Source organism: Megascapheus bottae, chromosome 17, assembly GCF_031878675.1.
Source record: "Megascapheus bottae isolate mThoBot1 chromosome 17, mThoBot2.hap1, whole genome shotgun sequence".
NCBI classification, from domain to species: domain Eukaryota; kingdom Metazoa; phylum Chordata; class Mammalia; order Rodentia; family Geomyidae; genus Megascapheus; species Megascapheus bottae.
The window spans coordinates 4052408-4075395 of NC_143525.1; the positions used below are offsets into that span (position 1 = coordinate 4052408).

At 46.7% G+C, this 22988-nt stretch overlaps 1 protein-coding gene across 2 annotated transcripts in view; it reads left to right on the top strand.

The window, feature by feature from the left end:
* The window catches only part of Drc3 (dynein regulatory complex subunit 3), a 38302-nt gene extending 16274 nt beyond the window's left edge, over nt 1-22028 (top strand). For both annotated transcript variants that reach the window (XM_090349410.1, XM_090349412.1), the window contains exons 7-14: nt 336-455; nt 1027-1139; nt 2946-3120; nt 9099-9230; nt 10428-10498; nt 12903-13026; nt 20090-20221; nt 20573-22028. In XM_090349410.1, the coding sequence (XP_090205536.1) occupies nt 336-455; nt 1027-1139; nt 2946-3120; nt 9099-9230; nt 10428-10498; nt 12903-13026; nt 20090-20221; nt 20573-20686 (981 nt within the window). In that variant the 3' untranslated portion in view covers nt 20687-22028. The remainder of the gene's footprint in view (nt 1-335; nt 456-1026; nt 1140-2945; nt 3121-9098; nt 9231-10427; nt 10499-12902; nt 13027-20089; nt 20222-20572) is intronic.
* The last annotated feature ends 960 nt before the right edge of the window (nt 22029-22988 follow it).

Here is a 22988-nt window from a genome sequence, read left to right on the forward strand (position 1 = left end):
CTTGGTGCTGTAGGATTCCAGCAGGTGAGCAGCTTCTAATGCTTCCTACAGCATAGAGCAGCTCAAACTGCCCAGAGCCAGAGGCAGGCTCTGGAGTGCCTCCAAGTCTCTGACTTCCCAGCTTCCTGATTTTCTGGTAGACTCAGGATGCCTGGGAAAGATTACAAGAAGATGAGCCATCCTCATTCTTAAATCCTCACAGCCCAGCTCTTGTGAAAGGGACCCCTTCAAGATGCTGGTCTATGTTTAGTAGGCCGCAGGATGATGGAGGTCACTGTGTCTTGGGAAAACCAAATGTCCTCTAATGATGATACCATTTCCGGTTCCTTGGTCAGAAAGAGCTGGCAAAGATGAAGCACCAGTTCAGCATTGATGAGCTGAAGCACCGGGAGAATATGATGCAGATCCGGATAGAGGAGGAGCAGGCCAAGAAAGATATGCTGGAGGAACACAAGGTACCACTCTGGAGGGGGCCACCCAGCCCTCAGCCTAGCTCAGAGATGCCCAAATACCTTGATCATTAAGGGACGGTTTCCAGACGCTAAAAACGAGTTACTCTGCTCTTTCTCTGCCTTTCTCTGTTCTGGTACTTGTTCTTAGAGCTACCTCCATCTGAGCCCAAACCCTAGCCCCTAGCACTCAGAGCTGGAGAGATTATGCTACTAACACTCTATCTCAGCATCTCCTTTTCTTAAGATCCTCAGACAGTTCTCTGTGGCACACAGCAGCATTTTAAGTCCCTATGCTCAGCATGCCCTGAATTAATGGATCCAACCTGTCGGCTTTTCTCTAGCTAGCCCTCTCTGTGCAGCCCAGACTGAGTCACAGAGTCTATTGTAGCTTGCAGCTGTATCCTCCACACATGCCATTCTTTTTTTTTAACCTGAAACCTGTCACATATCAGCCTTCCTGGGAGGGAGGGCCACAGTCCAGGTGCTGTGTTGTTCTAGGAAGTCTTTACTGCCTCATTGCCCTTGCAGGCGCCTACTAAGGGTCATCATACCCAATGTGTGTTTTTACCCACAGTTGGCATTCGTGGAGCACCTGAATGGCTTCTACCTGTTTGACAGCATGTATGCTGAGGACACAGAGGGCAACAAGCTGTCCTACCTGCCTGGGGTCAACGAGTTCCTCGAGGTATATCCTTCCCAGGCCTGGGCCTGGCCTGAGTGCCACCTGCCTGTTTTGGCAAGTTTTTTTCTGCTTTGGACTTCAGTTTCTCCATCTCTCACATAAGACCTTGGGAAGTAAAATCCCCCTGATAGCTATATACCCCAAACATAGCTCCAGCTAGACCTACTGGCCTGCATGGACCAACACTGTCAGGGACATGTTAGGTGACCATTGGCTTGGTCTAAGTCCACTGTGCTTGGCAACCAGCATTTCAGAGGTGGTGTAATTAGACTGTGTTCACTGTAAGCATCTCACTAACAGTTAAACATTTTTTGTGGTTTTTTTTTTTTTCCAGTCCTGAAGTTTAACTCAGGGCCTGGGCACTGTCCTTGAGCTTTCTCTAGGCTAGCACTCTACTCTTGAGCCACAGCACCACCTCCGTTTTTTTCTGAGTATGTAGAACCAAGGAATTGAACCCAGGTCTTTGTGCATGCTAGGCAAACACTCTATCATTAAGCCAGACTCCCAGCCCTCAAACTGCCTCTGGGGTAGCCAGGAGTACAGGTGTGAGACAGAGGCACCTATTAGAAGCCAGAGTTTGAACTCTGGTCTGGGAGACTGAGAGCTCATATTCGTTCCCCTGTTAGCTGGAACCTTTGGGTGTGGTCAACACTTGTCAATGCATCCATGTTCATGGTGAACAGTGCTTTACATGGTGAGTGGAGGGCATGGGGTAAATGGGGAGTCCAATAGCTAACTGGCTCTGAGGTGACATGACCAGATTTGTGAGACCCACACACAGACCAAGATGTCCTGGGGTACATCTGGAAAACACATAAAAAGCTAAGGTGTCCTGAGAAGGGAAAGCTGTATCATACATTCCTGGTGCTAACATTTACTGGCTACAGTTTATCCTCATAACATCATTACAAGCTGGTTTGCTGATTTGAGCTTGCAACACTGCATTCTCATTAAGCAGACGACTGGTTTGGTGATGTTCCTGCTGTAAGTCAAATCCTGCATGAGAATTTCTCTTCATGGCCTTCCCCAGCTCCTTTGGCCAGGGTTTGACACGGGTGACTCTGACAGCATTCATATTGGATCAAAATTGACTCCAAATCCAGTGAGGTGGGATGATAGGAAACAGTGAAGGACAGGGCTCTCTAGGCCACACAGATAGAGCTCCAGTCTGGCCTGGCCTGGCTACCTCCTCACCGGGTGACCTGGATCTGCCTCTTGGTTGGAAGACCTTGTGACAGTGAGACTCTGGGTAAGTCATTTCATCTCCTAAGATTTGTTTTCCACTCCCCACAGAGTACCCAGTGTTCCGTGGGCTTCACCTCTCTGACCCTCAGAATGTCTCCTAGGAACTCTGTGTGGCAGCTTCTATCCTGTCCTTGGCTGCAAAGGAGGAAACTGAATCTAGGACTGGAATTCCCAGGGCAGGTTCTAGAAGCAGCAGCAGAGCCAGGACTTGGTCCTTTGTGTTTGACTATGTGATCTTCCTCAGAGCACGGAGACTAGTCTGAGCCCCCAAGTCCTCTGGAGTCTGTTCTGGGACCTTTCAGCCTTGTTTTTAAATCTTTCAGGCTCAGGTTGTAGAAATGCTCCCATTACTACGCTATGCCACAAATTGTAAATTCTCGTCATTTGGCCCCGTTTCTTCTCCTTCTGTCCAAGGAACCACACACCACCACAAATTCAAACACATAGTGTTTAGCACACAGTCTGTGCTCTGCCAGGAAATTCCAACAGCTTTGTTTTGTGGCTCCCCCACCTCCCTGCCATAGCAGCTTCTGAGATAGCCTTGAGCTTCCTTAACAGCCTCTCACCTACAAGGACAAGTTTGTCATCGTCTGCCTGAACATTTTTGAGTATGGCTTAAAGCAGCAGGAGAAGAGGAAAATCGAGGTGGATACCTTCAATGAATGTATTCTCGAGGCCATCCGTGAAAACCAGGAACAAGGGAAGCTCATGATTGCCAAGTTCGAGGAGAAGCACATGCTGGTAGGTCCCCACTGCCTCCTTTGAGCTGTGTGTTCTCCTGCTGTAGAGGGCCTGCATCTCCTGAGACTCCTAAGGCCTGCAGTCACTGTCCCCTTTGCCCAAGGATCACACCTTCATTGAGTGGTAGATCTACAATTATGCTCATACCAGCACCATCAATCACAGCACCCCATTGCTTGATGACTGAACCAATATGGGACCTCTAGGACTCTACAAAGATGCCCTTGAAATTCAAGGTCATTCCCATCCCCATTGTCTTATCATCATTGCTATTAGTAATGGTATCATTTTGCCACTACTTTGATGACCACCAGGACAATTCCGTCCTCCTGTTCATGCATTCATTTAGCAGGCATTTTCGGAGCCCCACTTTGCTCCTGGCCCTGGTTGCTGGGGTGATGTTGCACATGACTGCTCTTTAGGGAGCTCCTACCTGGAGAAGTACTCAGTTAAAAGACCAAGATCTCTGAGTGAGCACAGTGGTCTGTGCTATCCTTGAGGGAAGCTAGGAAGCTTAGGGAGTCCAGGGAAGGTGAGGCTTATAGGACAAAGTGAGGCAGGTGTGTTGGAGGAAGGATATCTGACCTGGAGAGGAGAAGGCACTAGCATTCAGGACTGAGCATCAGCAGGGGTCACTGGAAAGGGACCAGTCTAGACTTCGTTTCTTTCAGTTAGCATTATCCTTACTTGAGACAGGGTTGCTATTAGAATTGATGAGCTGAGGCTGTAGGAAATAGGTCTTCAGAAGGCTGGCAGCATCCCATGGCTCTTGAGTTCTGAGTTCATGACACTGTTTGGTGTTGTTTTTGTGCTTTTTCCCAGGTTCTGTGCCTGAGCTCAGGGTAGAGGGGAGCAGGGGCCGGGGTGGTTTTTTGTTTGGCTAGTGCTCTTCAGCTCAAGGTTAGTACTCTACCACTTTGAACCACAGCCCCACTTCCAGTTTTCTGGTGGTTAATTGGAGGTAAGAATCTCACTGACGGGGCCGGGAGTTTGGCCTAGTGGTTAAAGTGCTTGCCTAGCATGCATGAAGACCCGGGTTTGATTCCTCGGTACCACATACATAGAAAAAAAGCCGGAAGTGGAGCTGAGGCTCAAGTGGTAGAGCTCTAGCCTTGAGAAGATCCAAGGACAGTGCTCAGGCCCTGAGCTCAAGCCCAGGACTGGCAAAAAAAAAAAAAAAAAAAAAAAAAGAATCTCACTGACTTTCCTGCCCAGACTGGCTTTGAACCATGATCTTCAGATCTCAGCCTCCTAAATAGCTAGGATTACAGGCATGAACAACAGCTGGAAACTTCTGGCTTTCTGGTGGTTAGTTAGAGATAAGTCTGATGGACTTTCCTGCCTGAGCTAGCTTCCAACATGGTCCTCAGATCTCAGCTTCCTGAGTAACCAGGATTACAAGTGTGAACCACCAGCACTCAGCAAGTTCATGATATCATTGCAAAAACGAATTTTAGGACATATTGAGATGGACACAAAGAAAATGTATTAGCAAATCAAATCAAAGGGAAGATGGAGAGATAGTAGTCAACCTAGACATGGTGTGGGCCCGTGGTGCATGGAGTGCTCTAACAGCAAGAGTTTTAAAGTAGGCTCGGAGACTGGCTCAGACTCCCCTTGGGATGAGTGCTCCCCTTTGTTCTGGACACCTGGTGTACAGAATCATGTCACATGGGCCCAGAGATTGAAAAGTTAGTCTTTTTATTAATTTGGGGTCATAGGTGGCTGAGCATCCCTTTAAACAAAGAATAAGTACTGCCAGATGCTCCCTTCAAGACAAGGGTCCGACCTTGAGAGCAACATTACAAACACTTTGATCAAAGGGATCATTTTACCAAGTATTATCCCCCCTCCCCACAAGTGTCATTCTTCAATTTTTGCTTAATTCTCAGAGCACACTAATTTTATGGGCAAGCAGGCAAAGGCAGAGGGAGAAAGCTACTTCCGCTGCCCTCATCCCTCTTTTTTAATATGTTGCAGCTCAGCAAGGGAGTGTGACACTTAAAGCAAAGAAAACAATGACTATGCTTTTATATTCAGGAATACAGTGTTTATCTCTGAATTCTTGGCTACTGTTTTCCATGTCTCATGTTCACTGCCTATGTTGCTCCAGTTGGTCTCAAAGTCCTAGGCTCAAATACTTTTCGGGCCTTAGCCTCTCCAGCAGCCAAACATGTACTACCATGCCCAATATAGGTAGCATTATGTTTTTGGCATGTGTGCCTATACTAGCAAAAGCTAGTCCCAGGCACTACTTTACTTGCAAGGTGAGAGACTTCAAGGAGCCCATAAAGTCACTCAGTCTGAAGCAGCTCACTCTCTCCTGATAATGCCAGTTAGACATAACAGGGTTGGCATTCATCCCCAGACGTTCTAGCCCTCCCCACTCCCACAGCCTTGTCCTTGCCTCAGGAGCCTCACTAACAAGCCTTCATGTCCTGTCTGGTTTGATTCTTGAGACCCTCCTTACTATGAAGAGCGATGTTACTGCATTGGAGCAGCCGTTAAAACTTTCAGCAGAGGGACACATTTGGCTCCCATCTGTGTTTGATTTGGCCCCAGAGGGTTTAAAAAACATCTTGAGCATCCTGCTGACAGTGGAAACAGGAAGATTTCACGGGAAAATGTGGCTGCCAGCTTCTTGTCCTGAGGCAGCTGTCATCGGGGTTGTTCCCTTTAGACTGGACAGGCCACCCTCCAGTCCTCTCTGTTCAGCCAATTCCTGGTGTTTCCTCTTTAGTTTCCTGTAGCTCCTGGAATTGGGATGGCTGGAAGTTTCAGTCAGTAGCTCCTCCTCATGCCCCTGTTGGCTCAGGGCACCGAGTCCATTTGAAAGAAAAGGAGGACTTGGCCAGGCAAAGCCTGACTGGACCAGGCCTCCCACTCCCAGGAGCCAGGGTTTTGTTCCTCAGAACAAGCCAGCACCTCTGTAGCCTGAGCAGTGACTCTCACCAAGCCAACACAGACAGTCCACAGGGCCTGGAAACAGTTGTATGCAGATCCAGGTATACCACTCACTACCCAGCCTGTCTTCACATTGGGAAGCACATTCCAAGTTGAGTCCACTGTCCTGGAAGTTCCTAAGACCTTATGGATCCTGAGGGCCCCTAGTTACTTCCTCACCCAGGTCCCTTCCTATAGCTCTGTCCTGCTTTCCTCACACCCACCCTATTATTCCTCATAGCAAGGCACTAGTAGTTTATACCTATAATCTTAGCTACTAAAGAGCCTGAGATCTGGAGGATCCAGATTCAAAGCTAGCCTGGGCTGAAGAGTTTATGAGATTCTGTCCCTAAAATGACTAATAAACAGGCTGAAGGCATGGTTTAAGTGATTGAGTACTAGCTGAACTAGCTAAGCAAACAAGCAGATAAAGTGTGAGACCTTGTGTTCAAACCCTGGTACCTGAAAAAAAAAAAGTCCCATGTTGGCTGGGCATAGTAGTTTATGCTTCTAATACTTAAAGGCTGAGATCAGGAATACTGCAATTCAAGGCCAACCTAAGAAAAAAGCAAGACCACTCCCATCTCAACCAATAAAAGTCTGGATGTAGTAACACCTATCAGCCTAGCAATCTGATTTCCACTTGCACCCAGGGGCTTTGTGTTTCAATTCATTCAAAGACAGGAACCGTCTTTCTCCTATGGTTGGGATATAATTTGTCTCTACCTAAACTCAGGTCGAGGGCGGGGAGTTTGGCCTAGTGGTAAAAGTGCTTGGCTAGCATGCTTAAAGACACAGGTTCGATTCCTTGGTATCACATAGAAAAGCCAGAAGTGGTGCTTGAGTTCATAGAGCACTAGCCTTGAGAAAGCCCAAGGACAGTACTCAAGTCCTGAGTTCAAGCCCTGGGACTGGCAAAAAAAAAAAAAAAAAAGTATGTCAAGGCTTGGTCCCCAACGTGGGAATGTTGGGAGGTGATGGCTCAAGCCTATTATCCTAGCTGTTTGTGAGTCAGAGATAGGGGATTGCTGTTTGGAGCCAGCCTTGCCATACAAACTGGCAAGACTTCATTTCAGTCAATAGCTGGGCACAGTTCTGGGCACCTGTCATCTCAAGCAGTGGGAAAGCACAATTGCTAATTGCTGTGGTGTACCTGCAAGGAAAAGAGAGAAACAGAAGTAAGAGGATCACAATCCAGGCTGGCTTAAGGCATAAAGCAAGATCTTATTTTGAAAATAACTAATACAAAAGAGGCTGAGTGGCTCAAGTGGTAGAGTGCCTGTCTAGGAAGTATGAGGCCCTCAGTTCCAACACCACTACTGCCAAAAAGAAAAAAAAAATATTAGAAGCCAGGTGCTGGTGGCTCATGCCTGTAATCCTAGCTACTCAGGAGACTGAGATCTGAGGATCATGGTTCAAAGCCAGCCCGGGCATGAAAGTCTGTGAGACTCTTATCTCCAATTAAACTGCCAGAAAACAGGAAATGGCTCTGTGGCTCAAGTGGTAGAGTGCTAATCTTGAGCTGGAGAGCTTAGGGACAGCGCTCAGGCCCAGAGTTCAAGCCTCACAAAAGAAAAAAAAAAGAAATTAGAGCTAGGTGCTAGTGGCTCATGCCTGTAATCCTAGCTATGAAAGAGACGGAGATCTGAGGATCTAAGGATTGCAGATCAAAGCCCACCTGGGCAGGAAAAGTCTGTGAGACTTTTTTTTTTTGGGCAGTCTTGGGGCTTGAACTCAGGGTCTGGGCACTGTCCCTAAGCTTCTCTTACTCAAGGTTCGCATTCTACCACTTGAGCCACAGCATCACTTCTGTTTATATGGTACTGAGGAATTGAACCCAGGGCCTCATGCACTCTAGGCAAGCACTCTACCACTGAGCCACAGTCCCAGTCTTGTGAAACGGGAAACGACCAGAAACTAGAAGTGGTGCTGTGGCTCAAAAGTGGTATAGTGCTAGCCTTGAGCAAAATGAGCTCAGAGGTAGCACCTGGGCCCTGAGTTCAAGCCCCATGACTGACAAAAAAGGGGGTGGGGCCAGGAGTTAGGCCTAGTGGTAGAGTGCTTGCCTAGCATGCACGAAGACCTGGGTTCCATTCCTTGGTACCAAATATATAGAAAAGCCAAGGACAGTGTTCAGACCCTGAGTTCAGTTCTCAGGACTGGCAAAAGAAAAAAGAGGGCCTGGAGTTTGGCCTAGTGGTAGAGTGCTTGCCTAGCATGCACGAAGACCCGGATTTGATTCCTTGGTACCACATACTTAGAAAGAGCCAGACGTGGTGCTGAGGCTCAAGTGGCAGAGTTCTAGCCTTGAGAAAAATCCAAGGACAGTGCTCAGGCCCTGAGCTTAAGCCCAGGACTGGTAAAAACAAACAAACAAACAAACAACAAAAAAAGAAAAAAGATTAAAATATTGGTAGGTACACAAGATTCATGTTTTTGTTGTTGGTCTGGGACTTGAACTCTAGGCCTGCGCATTGTCCCAGAACTCTTCAGCTCAAGGCTACTGCCCTCCCCCTTGAGCCAAAAGGCCACTTCCGGTTTTCTGGTGGTTAATTGGAGATGAGTCTCACGGACTTTTTTTTGTGCCCGGGCTGGCTTTTAACCTTGATCCTCAGATCTCAGCCTCCTGAGTAGCTGGGATTACAGGCATGAGCCACCATGCCTGGTAAGATTCATGCTTTTTGAGCTCCTTTTCTCTTGCCTCTTTTCTTGCCATGTCCCCAGATACTTGCACATGCTCCTGCTATGTATCGCCACCCATCAGGTTGTAGTGCTGGCAAAAGGCTTTCAAGGCCAAGTGTTTTTGTACTTCTGGCCACTAAAATTGCCTACTGACATGCTAGGCAAGTGCTGTACCGTTGAGCTAAATCGCCAGTCCACAAAAGGTAGCTACGCCAAGTCTATAGAGCTGAGTAATGGCAGGGCTGAGATTTGAACTTGGGTAATGCAGAGTCCAGATTTCCCTCCATAAACCCCAATTGCTATTAACCAGTCACTTAATTATTGATTCCTAAAGCACAGGCTTTGGTTTTCAGAGTTTAATTGCCATCCGAGAAGAGAATGACCTGCCCAACATCGAGAAGATGATAGTGGAGTGCAGTGAGGACATCAATGAGCTGTTCAATGTACTCATGACACTGGAGATGCAGCTGGTAGAGCAGCTGGAGGTAAGGCTTGGCAAAGCTCAGATGCAAGACCCCAGTGATAGAACTGTAGAAACACCACAGGCCTCTGTGTTAAAACATCCAGGATGACTCTTAGGTTTGCTTTTTGGGGGGGGGGGGTTGGGGAGGGGTTGCTAGAGAAATGGAATCCTGGGCCTCCAGTATGCCAGACAGGCCCTCTACTACTGAGCTACATCTCTAGCACCAGATTTTAATTACTAACAATTTGGTAATTTAGATGGAGAAGCAATTCTTACGAGAATGGGAGGTGAATTCTTTTCTGAAATGTTCTCTCCATCCTGGAAGAGCCAGAGTCACGAGAGAGAGAGAGAGAGAGAGAGAGAGAGAGAGAGAGAGAGAGAGAGAGAGAGAGAGAGAGAGAGAGAGAGAGAGAGAGAGAGAGAGAGAGAGAGAGAGAGAGAGAGAGAGAGAGAGAGAGAGATTTTTGATTAGATCTAAGGACCAAACAAAGGCCCCCTTCCACAGCACAGCCTGAGGTTGCTGTTTCCCAGCGATGTGAGGAGCCGGCTGCTCAGAGCTCACTGCTGAGGAGGGCAAATGAAAAGTGTGGCTGTCTAAAATGCATTAGCAGCTAGGCTGACGTGTGTGTTCGCAGGCAGTGGAGGCTGGGAGTCAGGAGTGGTGTGATGAATTGAACCTCATCAGATGCTGCCATGGCTGGGCCAGGAGATAGCGCCTAATCAATTCCTCACACATCAAAGTGACACCTCCGACATGAGCTAGATTTCACCATCACACTGCATGCAAGGCAGCCACTCACTCCCTGCAGGGGAGCATTCCAGCTCTGCAGAAGTAGTATGCATTATCAGGGGAGGGCCCCACTGCCTCCAAACCCTTGCAAGTGTGATGGGGAGGGGGGTGTCACCGTTCAGCACCTAATTGCTTCCCCAAACCATGCATGGTCCTACTTGTGTCCAAAAGGCTGAGGGACAGTCGTGCTTCTCACTTGACCCCATTTTTCCTCACTACAGTGGCATTTACACACATGAAAAATGTCTGATTTGCTCGGTCTACAGACAGTTATCAGGTTCCTGTCCGTATCCTGCACCTTCCACCATCTTGAGGCAATACAAGGAGCCTGCAGCTCAGCACCTAGGAAAGGAAAATGAAAAGTCTTGCTGGCTGAAATGCATTGAAGAGTCTAAAATGCACGTTAACTATGTTCTTTATCATTTCCAGGAGACTATAAATATATTTGAACGGAACATCATCGACTTGGTAGGAATCTTTATTGAGAACGTCCAAGGCCTATATCCTTTCTGGAATGACTTCCTCCCGAAAAGAGCCACTACAAGTCCCTGAGCTTGGTCTTGGCCTCCAGAAGCACTAGGAAAGGGGAGTCTGTATTTTAACAAAAGGCAGGAAACGGGTTGTGCACCTGTGGCTCATGCCTGTAATCCTTGCTATGCACGAGGGTGAGATCTGAGGACCCCTGTTCAAAGCTAGCCTGAGCCAGGCTCAGTAGTTCAAGCCTGTAACCCTAGCTACTCAGGAGGCTAAGATCTGAGGATCAAGGTTCAAAGCCAGTCCCAGCACAAGAGTTCCCAAGATTCTTATCTCTAATTAACCACTAGAAAACTGGAAGTGCTCTAGGGGTAGGGTACTAGCTTTGAGCTGAAATGCTCAGGGACAGTGCCTAGGCGCAGACTGACAAAAAAAAGAGACAGACAGACAGAAAGAAAAGAAAAGAGAAAGAAAGAAAGAAAGAAAGAAAGAAAGAAAGAAAGAAAGAAAGAAAAGGCTAGAAGTGGTGCTCTGACTAAGGACAGTGCTCAGGCCCTGAATTTAAGCCCCTCACTGGCAAAAGAAAAAGAAGCCTGCCATTTTTTGTCCTCTTCTGTGGATACCAGTGCCCTATACACAGCAGAAATGTAAAGTGAGCCCATCATCCCTCTATTATACTTTTCTCCAAATATACCTACTTCCCATTTGATTTACAAAAGCTTTCTGACTACATGTCTGAGAGGATATTTAAATTCACCACAGGACCCTACTTAATGAGAATCTACACCTTTGAAATTAGAGGAAGGTAAAACCTCCAGGTTCCCACTGAAGGAAAAGCTCTCTTAAAAAGCATGTAGTTTTGGGGTCAGGAGTTTGGCCTAGTGGTAGACTGCTTGTCTAGCATGCACGAAGATCCGGGTTCAATTCCTCAGTACCACATACATAGAAAAAAGCTGGAAGTGGTGCTGAGGCTCAAGTGGTAGAGCTCTAGCCTTGAGAAAGTTCAAGGACAGTGTTCAGGTCCGGAGCTCAAGCCCAAGACTGGGAAAAATAAAAATAAAAGCATATAGTTTTGGCAACCGCTTACAATGTCCAAAACAATGTTCCATGAGGCCTAAGAGGACTTCCAAATCCTCAAAATGGTGGCCTTATTAGAGGTACTTCTATGCAATCAAGTCCTTAGATGTTTGTTCTTGAATGGGTGACTTTTGTGGGTAGATGATATTCTAGAACCAGTAAACTGAGGAAACTTCCATCTTGAAGACACTGGCAAATTACAATGAGCTTGTCAGGTTAAATATTAAAGTTAGAAGCCAATAGTTGGGGCTGGGAGTGTGGCCTAGTAGTAGAGGGCTTGCCTAGCATGCACAAAGCCCTGGGTTCGATTCTTCGGTACCACATTCACAGAAAAGGCTGGAAGTGGTGCTGTGGCTCAAGTGGTAGAGCACTAGCCTTGAGAAAGCTCAAGGACAGTGCCAAGGCCCTGAGTTCAAGTCCCAGGACTGGCAAAAAAAAAAAAGCCAACAGCTTTGAAGCATGACCAGCCATCTTTCTATCCAAACTCAGGACCCTGCCACATGGGGACAAACTGCTAAACCCCACTCCAGAAGCAATTTCTGGTCCTTGGAGACTCCAGATAGTTCCTAGGATTCAGGGTCTGGTAAGCCAACAGAAATCTTATAGGTAATAAGTGGTACCCAGGGTCAGGCTGAGTCTGAGGGTCTACAGGTAGTCATACTGACCAAATGAAAGGGTGGGAGACATTATAGCAGTGGAGGCAAAACTATGCAAAAGGCACTGTGGATGAGGGTCCTTTTTATATGTGTATATGCCAATACTGGGGCTTAAACTCAGAGCCTGGACACTGTCCCTTAGCTTTTTTTGTTCAGTTGATGACCTACTACTGAGCTATATATCCACTTCCGACTTCCTGGTAGTTAACTGGAGATAAAATTTGTCTCTTGGACGTTTTTTCCCAAGGTGGCTTTAAGCCATGATCCTCAGATCTCAGCCTTCTGAGAAGCTAGGATTACGGGCATGAGGTACTGCTATCTAGCTCAGAAGGGTCCATAAGCTCTCTCTAGTTGCTATGGAGAGAAGAGACAAGAATGTGAGAGAACAATCTAGGTGGGGGACCATAGGTTAGGGAAGCTGATAACAATACAGAGATGATCTGGGCACTTGGGGTCAATGACAAGCAGATACAGAGACAGAGGCAAGGTAGGCGAGTAGGTTAGCCCTGAAGCTTGCTGCACATAGATGATTGCTGTGAGGTTAATGACACCTCTCTGCACCTCAGTGTTCATCTTGAGCCCTTAAAGTCTGTTCTGTCGAGCAGAAATAGGATGGACCCTCGCTTATCAGAGGCCCAGCCAAAGGCCAGTAACACTCAGGGCTTGCTCCAATCCTGGCTTTACTTAACCACTGCACAATGGCTCAGTGCCGGGACCTAGAGAATCACCATCATGAGAAGCTGCTGGAGATCTCCATCAACACCCTGGAGAAGATCCTCAAGGGCGACCTTGATGAGGACCTGCCTGACTCTGTGCGCGCGGTGAGCCAAAAGCATAGGGCTTATGCTGCTGTAGGTTGGATTCAGAGAATGGGCCTGTGGTGTGGTGGGTAGGTGTGGTTGTGGCAGGATGAGCAGGGCATGGCGATAAGATGGTATGGAGAGATACAGTGCAGACCATCAAGTAGTCTAGACAACCTCTCAGTACTTCAGCTTCTCCATTTGCAAAAGGTGACACTAACGTGTTTCTCACGGTTATTGGTGTGTGAATTAGGTTAACACATCACCAGGCAGGGCACCTGGTAGGGTCCAGTTAGGGAGGAGCTTAACCAAGGTGGTTGGGTAGTTTCAGGTTCCCAACTAGTTGATTTCCAAATGTTCAACTCTATAGGGCCTCCTGGCTGTTTCTAAGAGATGCAGTTACAAATAGAGGTTAAAGTCTAGGATTTCTCATAGAAGTCTTAGAGAGTCTCTGATGAGGAGAACTACTGGGTTGTTGATACTATTCCTTTTTTGTTTTGCAAGTCCTAGGGCTTGAACTCAGGGCATGAGCAGTCCTTGACTTTCTCAAGGCTAGCTCTACCACTTGAGTCACACTTTCAGCTTTTTCTATGTATGTGGCACTGAGGAATCGAACCCAGAGCTTTGTGTATGTTAGGTAATCACTCTACCACTAGGCCACACTCCTGGCCGGTACCATTCCTAAGCATCATTTTTTTGTGTGTGTTTTCTTTTTCTTTTTTGTCAGACATGGGGCTTGAACTTAAGGCCTAGCTGCTGTCCCTGAGCCTCTTTGCACTCAAGGCTAGCGCCCTACCATTTGAGCCACAGCACCACTTCTGGCTTTTTTCTGATTAGTTTATTAGAGATAAGAATCACATGGACCTTTCTGCCCAGGCTGGCTTTGAACTATGAGCCTCAGATCTCAGCCTCCTGAGTAGTATGATCCCCCGGCCTCCAGCATCTAAGCATCATTTCTAACCCAGCTTGCTACCACCCCAGTTCCCATACTGCATCCAGTGATGAGTGGACAGTAGATCTGTGGGGCCAGCTCAGGGTTCTGACAGGGTTCTGACAGTGTACTTGTATCCACATTGAAGAGATGCTTCATCTGAGTTCATTCTGGGTCCAGTATGCAGCAGCCTATATGTGTCTGGGAAAGGGTACAGGTGTGCACCCCTCCATGGCTTGCTGTGACTCCTAGACTAAGTTCTGCATTCTAGGCACCTGACACTCAGGACTAGGCCTGCCTGCCTTGGCAGTCCCCGCCCCCCCCCGAAACACACACATCCAGACCTGATGCTCAGCCTCCCACTCTCCAGCCTCTGAGCTATTCCCCAGTCTCCCAGGCCTGCTCGGTTCAGTTCATATTCCATCTGGCAGACGTGCTCTTCCCTTGGGTCTCCATGTACACAGCTTGTCCTTGTCATTCAAATCTCAGCTCAAATGTCAGCTCCTCCGAGAGGCCTTCCCTCCTTCCTTGCCTTCCTGAAAACCATTGTCCCTCTTCTATCACCTACCCCAGTTATAAGGTTAGAGCCTTACTGAAGTTCCAAACTCTCTGGTTCCTGTTGATTTGCTTAAGTGATTATTCAAACTACATATATGCTTGAGAGAGGGGACAGGGCTAGCCCTTCATCCCCAGAGGCAGTGTTCTGTGTCCAGCACAGATGCCAGGAGTGATCTATGAGATGTGGATGAGCATGCATCCATCAAGCCTCCACTCCTGTGTTGTGCTAAGTCCTGCAGAGACCCAGAACTCCTGTAGCCTCTGTCCTAAGGCCAAGACAGACATCCGCATAGCACATTAGGGCCACTGATGCCAGCGTTTGCTTTCTGAGCCATTAAATGCAGCTAACTCTAAGAGTTCACAGGTATGTGATCCCCAGGGACACAGCACTGAAACATGGACACACAGCAAAGATGGGCTCTGGAGGATCCACAGAGTTAAGCAAGGCTGTTGCTTCCAGTAGCCAGCCCTCCCTTCTGCCCAGCTGACATAGCCTAGCTGGCAGCATTCTGAGCACACTGGGCCATGAGACTCTTCGAGTTAAGGGGCTCTTGGGTCCACTGACAAGGGTGTGTGGAGTATGGCCCTTAAGGACAGCCGGTGGGAACCTCTGCCCTCTTGGGAATATGTGAAGTTGCAGGTAAGACATCCCCAGGATCTCTTATCTTTTTCTTCTTGTTGTTGCTTGTAGGATTTGAACTCTGGGCCTGGGCAGTGTCCCTGAGCTCTTCAGCTCAAGGCTACCACCCTTCCCCTTGAGTCACAGTGCCACTTTCAGTTTTCTGGTGGTTACTTGGAGATAAGAATCTCACAGACTTTAGTGCGGGGGGGACTGGCTTTAAACCACTATCCTCAGATCTTAGCCTCCAGAGTAGCTAGGACTACAGGCATGAGCCACTGTGCCCAGCTAGTCTTGCTTATCTTACAACAGAAGCAGCAAAGCATAGCCCGCTATTCTCCAGGAGAAAAGCATGCCCCAATTGTGCTAGCTACAATAGATGACAAAGGCTGTGGCCACCTTTAATCACCACTTCAACATGGAAAAGTACATATGTTATGGCTTCCTTTTCTGGATCAGGAAACTGAGGCACAGAGACTAAAGTAAGCTCTCCAAACAGTAGTGCAGTGACTGGAACCCAGGCAATTTGACTCAAAGCATTTAACAGAATGTCTCCTGAGTCTATAGCAAAAAGGGGATATTCAGGGACATGGGTGAAAAAAAAAATCCAGCTTCCATTACCAGGTGATATGGAACAGATCATGTTTAAGAAGTCACACTGATAAGATTTTCTCTCCAACTTCTCTCATTCAGTTGAGTGATTGCTATCAGTGCAGGCTGTCCCAGGTTTATATGTTCAAGTCTTTCCCAGCTGAGATAGGAGAAGCTGAGGAAAAGCCTGAGCCTGGAGCCCACAGTGAGGGAGGCCTGAGTGGCACTGGCAGTCACAGCTGCCTATATAGGAGGGGGCAGGACAGCCAGATGTACTGCCTAGTGCTCTGAATGTCCATGTGGATGTCCAGCGGCGAAAGCAGGGCCAATGCTCACACTCAGGCCTTGGAGATAACTCATGAGTCCCCACAGTCTGCTCAAGGGGTAGATGCTAGGTCGGACCCAGTCCAGCGGTCCCTAGACAGTGTGGCTGTAATAAGATTCTAGTTGGGATCAGGAAGCTTCCTTTTCCCCACTCCCACAAGTCCATACTCATCAGGCCAAGGCACCCCTTCTCTTGTGCTACAGTGCCACGGGGTATGACAGGACGATCTGTCCTATGTGCCACGGGGGCAGCAAGCCTCAAGCCATAAGCAGCACCAGAGTCCTGGGGAGGGGACCAGCTGTGTCTTTCCCAAAAGTCCCATCAAGAAATCTCTGTGAAAGCAATATGTCTTTACATATCAGAGGGGACAGTTCAAGGTGCTCTGCACCCACTTTATTTTTATTGTCGTCATTGTTGTTGTTTGGTCGGTTGTGGGGCTGACTTCAGGGCCTGGGCACTGTCCCTGAGCACTTTCACTCAAGGCTTAGCACTCTACCACTCTGAACCACAGTGCCACTTCTGGTGGTTTTCTGGTAGTTAATTGGAAATAAGAGTCTCATGGATTTTCCTTCCCTGGGCTGGCCTTGAACTATGATCCTCAGACTCAGCCTCTTGAGTACCTAGGATTTCAAGTGTAAGCCACCAGTGCCTGATTTGCAACTTACATTTTTAAAGAATTTCCTTAACCGATGTGGTGGTACACTCCTGTAGTCCTAGCTGAGCTCAGGAGTTCAAGTCTATCTCGGGCAATAAAGGAACACAAAACTCCCAACCCACTACAATTTCTTTAAGCCAGATTCCTTTGTTTATATTTCACAAATATACTGTTTTCTACACTAATTCTAGCAAATACATTTCTAAGAAGACTGAATTTCTCACAGTCTCTGAAAGCACTGTCTGTATATTCAGATTTTGAGGAGGAAGATCTCTCTGCCGGGCTTAAAAGATCAGCTACAACTCACTTTCCAGAATGAACAATGAGAAATTTTTCATGTTGGGGTTGTGGCTACTAACAAAATATGGAAGACACCTGCTCCTTAGCACACTGCCTGAGGCTCCGCTTGGGCAGGTTTCCCTCATCTTTGAACCCTTCCCAGAGCCTGGCCTGGGGCCTGGTATACAGGGAGAAAGAGCTTAATGACTTCCTGTCATTTCTACCATGTAACTGTGCTAATTGGTCCCCCAGTCACCTCATTGCACACAACCGCATTAACTTTTCTCACATGGGATTCTGCAGAAAACCAGCCTCCTGTAGACATTTCTCTGAAGTGGCGTCTGTGGCCCAATAAGTTGGGAAACCAAGAGATAAAAGTTTCCAAAGTTTATTTTCCATAGGACCTTGCAAAGCCTTCAAGGACATCTTGTGCCTTGTGACTATTCAGTTATAACCTGCAGGATGATGGCTTCAACCAAAGAATATTCCTCTCCGCCAGCATCACAAGATCCACCAAACACATACCTATCCCTTAGCCATAAATCCACAAAATGGATTATAGAGCATCTAAGATTTCAGATTTTTTTTGATGGGAAGCATTTCAAAATCTGAAAATCAATGACATTTGAAATACTTCTAGTTACAAGCATTTTAGAGAGGCTCACCAGTGTATATCCCATGTGGCAATTTTCTCTTCACGGAAAGTTTAAGTCCTTTATTGTTCTTGTTTTTATAAAGCTTCTCCTATGTGGTGCAGAAGCATTGCATATTAAGGGCTCCAGCCACTTTCTCCTGCCCTGGGAAATGACTACTCAATTTTACCCATTCTAGGTAGACAGCCACAGATAGCCATACCTATAGACAGACAAGTGCACTAGAGGATGGTGATTTATAACAACTGTTTACAAGTCATCAAAGTCAAGAAAAGGAGAAGGCAGAAGCTAGGCTCTGTGACACAAGCCTGTAATCCTAGCTACTTGGGAGGCAGAGATTAGAGAATTATAGTTTGAAGCCACCCCAGACCAAACGAAGAAAATTTGTGAGAACCCATCTTGACTAATATCTGGATATAGTAGTACATGCCTGTCATCTCAGTAAGGTGGAGAAATGCAACCAGGAAAAGCCTGGGAAATTAAAATGAGACCCTATCTCAAAAATAACCCTTGCAGGCCAGGAGCGTGACCTAGTGGTAGAATGCATGACTAGCATGCACGAAGCCCTGGGTTTGATTCCTCAGTACCACATACAGTGAAAAAGCTGGAAGTAGTGCTTTGGCTCAAGTGGTAGAGCACTAGCCTTGAGAAAGCCCAAGGACAGTGCCCAGGCCCCGAGTTCAAACCTCAGGACTGGCAAAAATAAAAATAAAAACACATGTAATTGGGGCCGGGAGTTTGGCCTAGGGGTTAAAGTGCTTGCCTAGCATGCATGAAGACCCGGGTTCGATTCCTCCGTACCACATACATAGAAAAAAAGCCGGAAGTGGTGCTGACCCTCAAGTGGTAGAGCTCCAGCCTTGAGAAAGTCCAAGGACAGTGCTCAGGCCCTGAGCTCAAGCCCAGGACTGGCAAAAAAAAAAAACAAAAAAAAACGTGTAATTAAGTGAAATAGGCTTGATGGTTTCCCTCATTTATCATAATCAGTAGAAACCTTGGGCTCTCCTAGCAGAGATTTACAATAGAACAAAACCTAGATATATAAGGCCATATAGTATGAAGCTAAATGAAAGGACCTCCAGAATATAGAAACAAAAGCCCTATAATGAGTGATTGTTGTCCTTAATGTACTATGTTAGCTCTCATTTCTTTTGCTGTCCCTTGGTTATCCCAGATTGTTAGAGTATTTCACCTTGTTATCTGATATATTGTATATATGCTTATTTGAAATCGGATAGGGAAGGGGGGAAACAAGATGAGGGGTGGGGGTGGGGCGAGGGAAATGGGGACCAAGACATGAGAAAGGGTATCAATGTTTGTGAAGTAATGCACCTTCCATCTGGTGAATATAATGTAACCCTTCTATTAATTACAATAAAAACATATGAAAAAAATAACCCATGTAAGCCAAGTTTCAGTGATTTTTATAGCTGTAATCCTAGCTACCCAAGAGGCTGAGATCTGAGACTCATGATTCAAAGCAAGCCCAGGTAGATACTCCAATAAACTCTTGGATTCCAATTAATCAGCAAAATCCAGAACTGCAGGTATGGCTCAAGTAGTAGAGTGCCAGCCATGAACATAAAAAACTGAGAGCTCGATGCCATGTATTTCAAGTCTCAGTACAGGCACAATAAATAAATAGTAAAAAAAAAATAGCAAATGCAGAAAGAAGCCAATGGAATGACTCAAATGATAGAGCACATAGCACGAGCAAGGTCCTGAATTCAAACCCTACTGCCACTAAAAAGAAAAGGAGGGAAAGGGGCCGGGAGTTTGGCCTAGTGGTTAAAGTGCTTGCCTAGCATGCACGAAGACCCAGGTTCAATTCCTTGGTACCACATACATAGAAAAAAAGCCAGAAGTGGTGTTGAGGCTCAAGTGGTAGAGAGCTCTAGCCTTGAGAAAGTCCAAGACAGTGCTCAGGCCCTGAGCTTAAGCCCAGGACTGGCAAAAAAAAAAAAAAAAAGAAAAGAAAAGAAAAGGAGGGAAAGAGGGAGAAGGCAGGAGACCAGTGTCAAGGTTTGATCTTGTTGCTGTGAGAGGCAATGGAGAGAACACAGGGTTGCAAGGCCCATCACTGAGCAGCCTTGGGACTTTCAGCCGGCCTCAAACCTCCCTCACCTGGCTGGCAGAGGTTTGGGAAACACACAGACTTGTAGCTCCCAAGAGATAGGCATTGTGAGAACAGATGTCCTCAATGAGGTGATCCTGGACAGCCATCTGTCTTCTCCCTAGAGAAAACATGCTCCCAGTGAGGACTGCATAGTAACACCTGCCACTGCTGTTAGAGAGGTAGCTGTCACCCAAGGATGAGCAGGCACAAATGCACCAATGCAAGGATAGACTCTAAACCAGACGTGACTTGCACAGCCAGGGAACTCCCTAGGGCCCCTTTTCTATTCAGCTCCCTGACTTTGTGCTCAGGGCATAATGACACTCAGGATCTCATTTGGGCCTTCTCATTTACCAGCTTTTTGTGGACAAAGACACAATTGTTAATGCTGTCGGGGCATCGCATGACATACACCTCCTGAAGATTGATAATCGAGAAGATGAGCTGATAACTGGGATCAACACTTGGTGTACACATTTAGTAGACAAGGTGAGTGGGTCAAGTTCTTCTGGCTGTGAGCCAGAGAGAACATAGAAAGTTTCCCTAGGTAGTTAGTGTATGCTATTTTCAATAGGAAATGAAATGGAGAAAGTAAGTTAAGGATCATAGAATTTCACAGTGAAGACAATGTGGACTGTTTAGAGACGTTCAAGCTCATTTCCCCAATTCCTGCCTCAAATATAGAGAGCAGCAGCACATGAGGAGGTTCTGTGGTAAATGAGACACGAAAACTATGGAGATTTCAAAGAACATTTGCCTTTCCCTCACACTGCCTCAGTAAAAAAATATATTTAAGCAATTATCTGACTAACGGCCCTGGGCTTTGGTTTCTCTCTCCAGATTCACAGGGATGAGATCACAAGGAACCGTAAGCGAGTAAAGGAGATCAATCAGTACACCGACCACATGCAGAGCGAGCTGGATAATCTGGAATTCGGTGACATTATAGACTAGGTGTATGACAGCCAGAGTATGGCACAAACTCCTACCACAGGGAGGAGGTGGGCTTATTTTACCCATTTCCTCAGCCCGCAATGTTCCCTGATTACCCTCAATACCATTCTTTCCTTACCACTGGAAAAAGTTTCCAATGCAGAGAAAAATAAAGGACTAGTGACACATTTTCCCTATTTAAAAAAAAATTGGGGGCCAGGAATTTGGCCTAGTGTACTCGCCTAGCATGCACAAAGACTTGGGTTCAATTCCTCAGTATCACATACATAGAAAAGTCAGAAATGGTACTATGGCTCAAGTGGTAGAGCTCTAGCCTTGAGAAAGCCCAAGGACCGTGTTCAGGCTCTGAGCTCAGGCCCAGGACTGGCAAAAAAAAAAAAAAAAAAAAATGGTGCAGATCCTAGTTCTTGAACTCAGGGCCTGGGCATTGTCCCTGAGGGTTTTTGCTCAAGGCTAGGGCTCTACAATTGAGCCACAGCTTCCCTTCTGGCTTTTTGGTGCTTAATTGGAGATGAGACTCTCTTGCAGACTTTCCTGATTAGGCTGGCTTTGAACTGTGATCCTCAGATCTCAGCCTTCTGAATAGTTAGGATTACAGGCAGGAGCCACTGGTGCCTGGTTACATTTTCCCTATTTTTGAGAAAGAAGAAGTATCCGGAGGAGTCCATATTCATGTATGAACAGAAGAAAAGATGGATGGTGACAGCAGGCCATTTTACAAAAGTGGCATTCAAGGTAACTAGTGGTTGGCTAGAGATGTGGCTGTGAGAGAGTATTACCATTCCCTCAGTCATGTCCAGGGCAGGCATGGATTAAGCCCTTCTCTCCTTAGCATACTGAGGACGAGGGAAACAGGAAAGGTCACAACTCCTACTATAGGGCTTGCAGTGGTCTCCAAGGTAGAGAATGTGACTCGGAGCTTGCCTGTAGTACCTGCACAGGTTGAGCATGCCAGCTCCTTATCATCTCTGCAGTCTGGGCTTTATCTGTGATACTACTTTTCTTAGAGCACTGTGGGAAGGTTTAGGGAGAATACGGGAAATGTGGAGAGGTGCCTGAGCAAAGGTGTCAAGGCCCCATGGAGGATGATGCCATCATACTCAGATGTGTGAGGACATGGAACTTAGAAAGTCTTCACAATGCTGAGAACCACATTCTTCCCATTGCCTCTTGCCTGGGCCTATCTGGAAGAAGTACCTACCAGCCAGACAGGTGTAAGTGGTTGTGTGGAGACTCTCGGGTGGAAGATGAGTAGAAAAGTACATGTATCAGTCAGTCAGCTTTCTAACACTGTAACAAATACTGGACATAATCAACTCATAAAGTTTGGTTCACAACATCAGAGAGTCCAATCCATGATCATTTGACGCCATTGATTTGGGGCCTATGGTGTTATTAATGGTCTGAGATCTAGAAGATTTCAGTTTGAGGTAAGCCCAGGGAGAAGAGTTTGAAGGGATGGAGACATGGCTCAAGTTGAAGAATGCCAGCCTAGCAAGTATGAGTCTCCTGAGTTCAAACTCCAGTAACACACACACACACATGTGCACACACACAAAGGGTGGAGAGTGAAGAAGGGGCTAGGATCTTACAATCCCCTTTAGGACAAACTTTCAATGACTTAGAGACTGTTCATTAGGCCCCACCTCTAAAGTTCTACCACCTTTCAATAGTGTCACCCTGGGAACCATAAACATCTGGAACTTTGGGCAACATTCCATATCCAAACAGTGTATGTAAGGTGACCTTGCCAAGCTCATAGAGGTTTTTATTTTATTTTTTTCCTTTTTGTGAGTCATGGGGCTTGAACGCAAGACCTAGGTGCTATTCCTGAGCTTTTTCCCTTTGAGCCACAGCTCCACTTCTGGTTTTTGAGTGGTTAACTGGAGAGAAGAGTCTCACGGACATTCTTACCCGGGATCCTCAGATCTCAGTCTCCTGAGTAGCTAGGATTACAAATGTGAGCCACCAGCATTCAGCTTCCCACGAGAGCTTTTAAATGAGAAACTACTACATTTTCTGTTTTCAAGAGTAAATCAATTTTTCTAGAACAGTAAAAAAAACTAGCATAGACCAAGGACTCACTTTCAAAGGACTGTTTGATGAAAACTCAGGGAAGAAAAGCTTTCAGGCTGAAGAGTTGTCTATGGTGATAGGATTGTTTCTCTAACATGAGATTCCCAGCTATGGGTAGCAGATAACAAAATGCCATGGGAGATAAGCTGCTCAACCTTGGTGACAAAGCCCAGACAAAACAAAAATGGAAAATGCAGAGGCACACAGAAAAACAGGGCGCATCGTA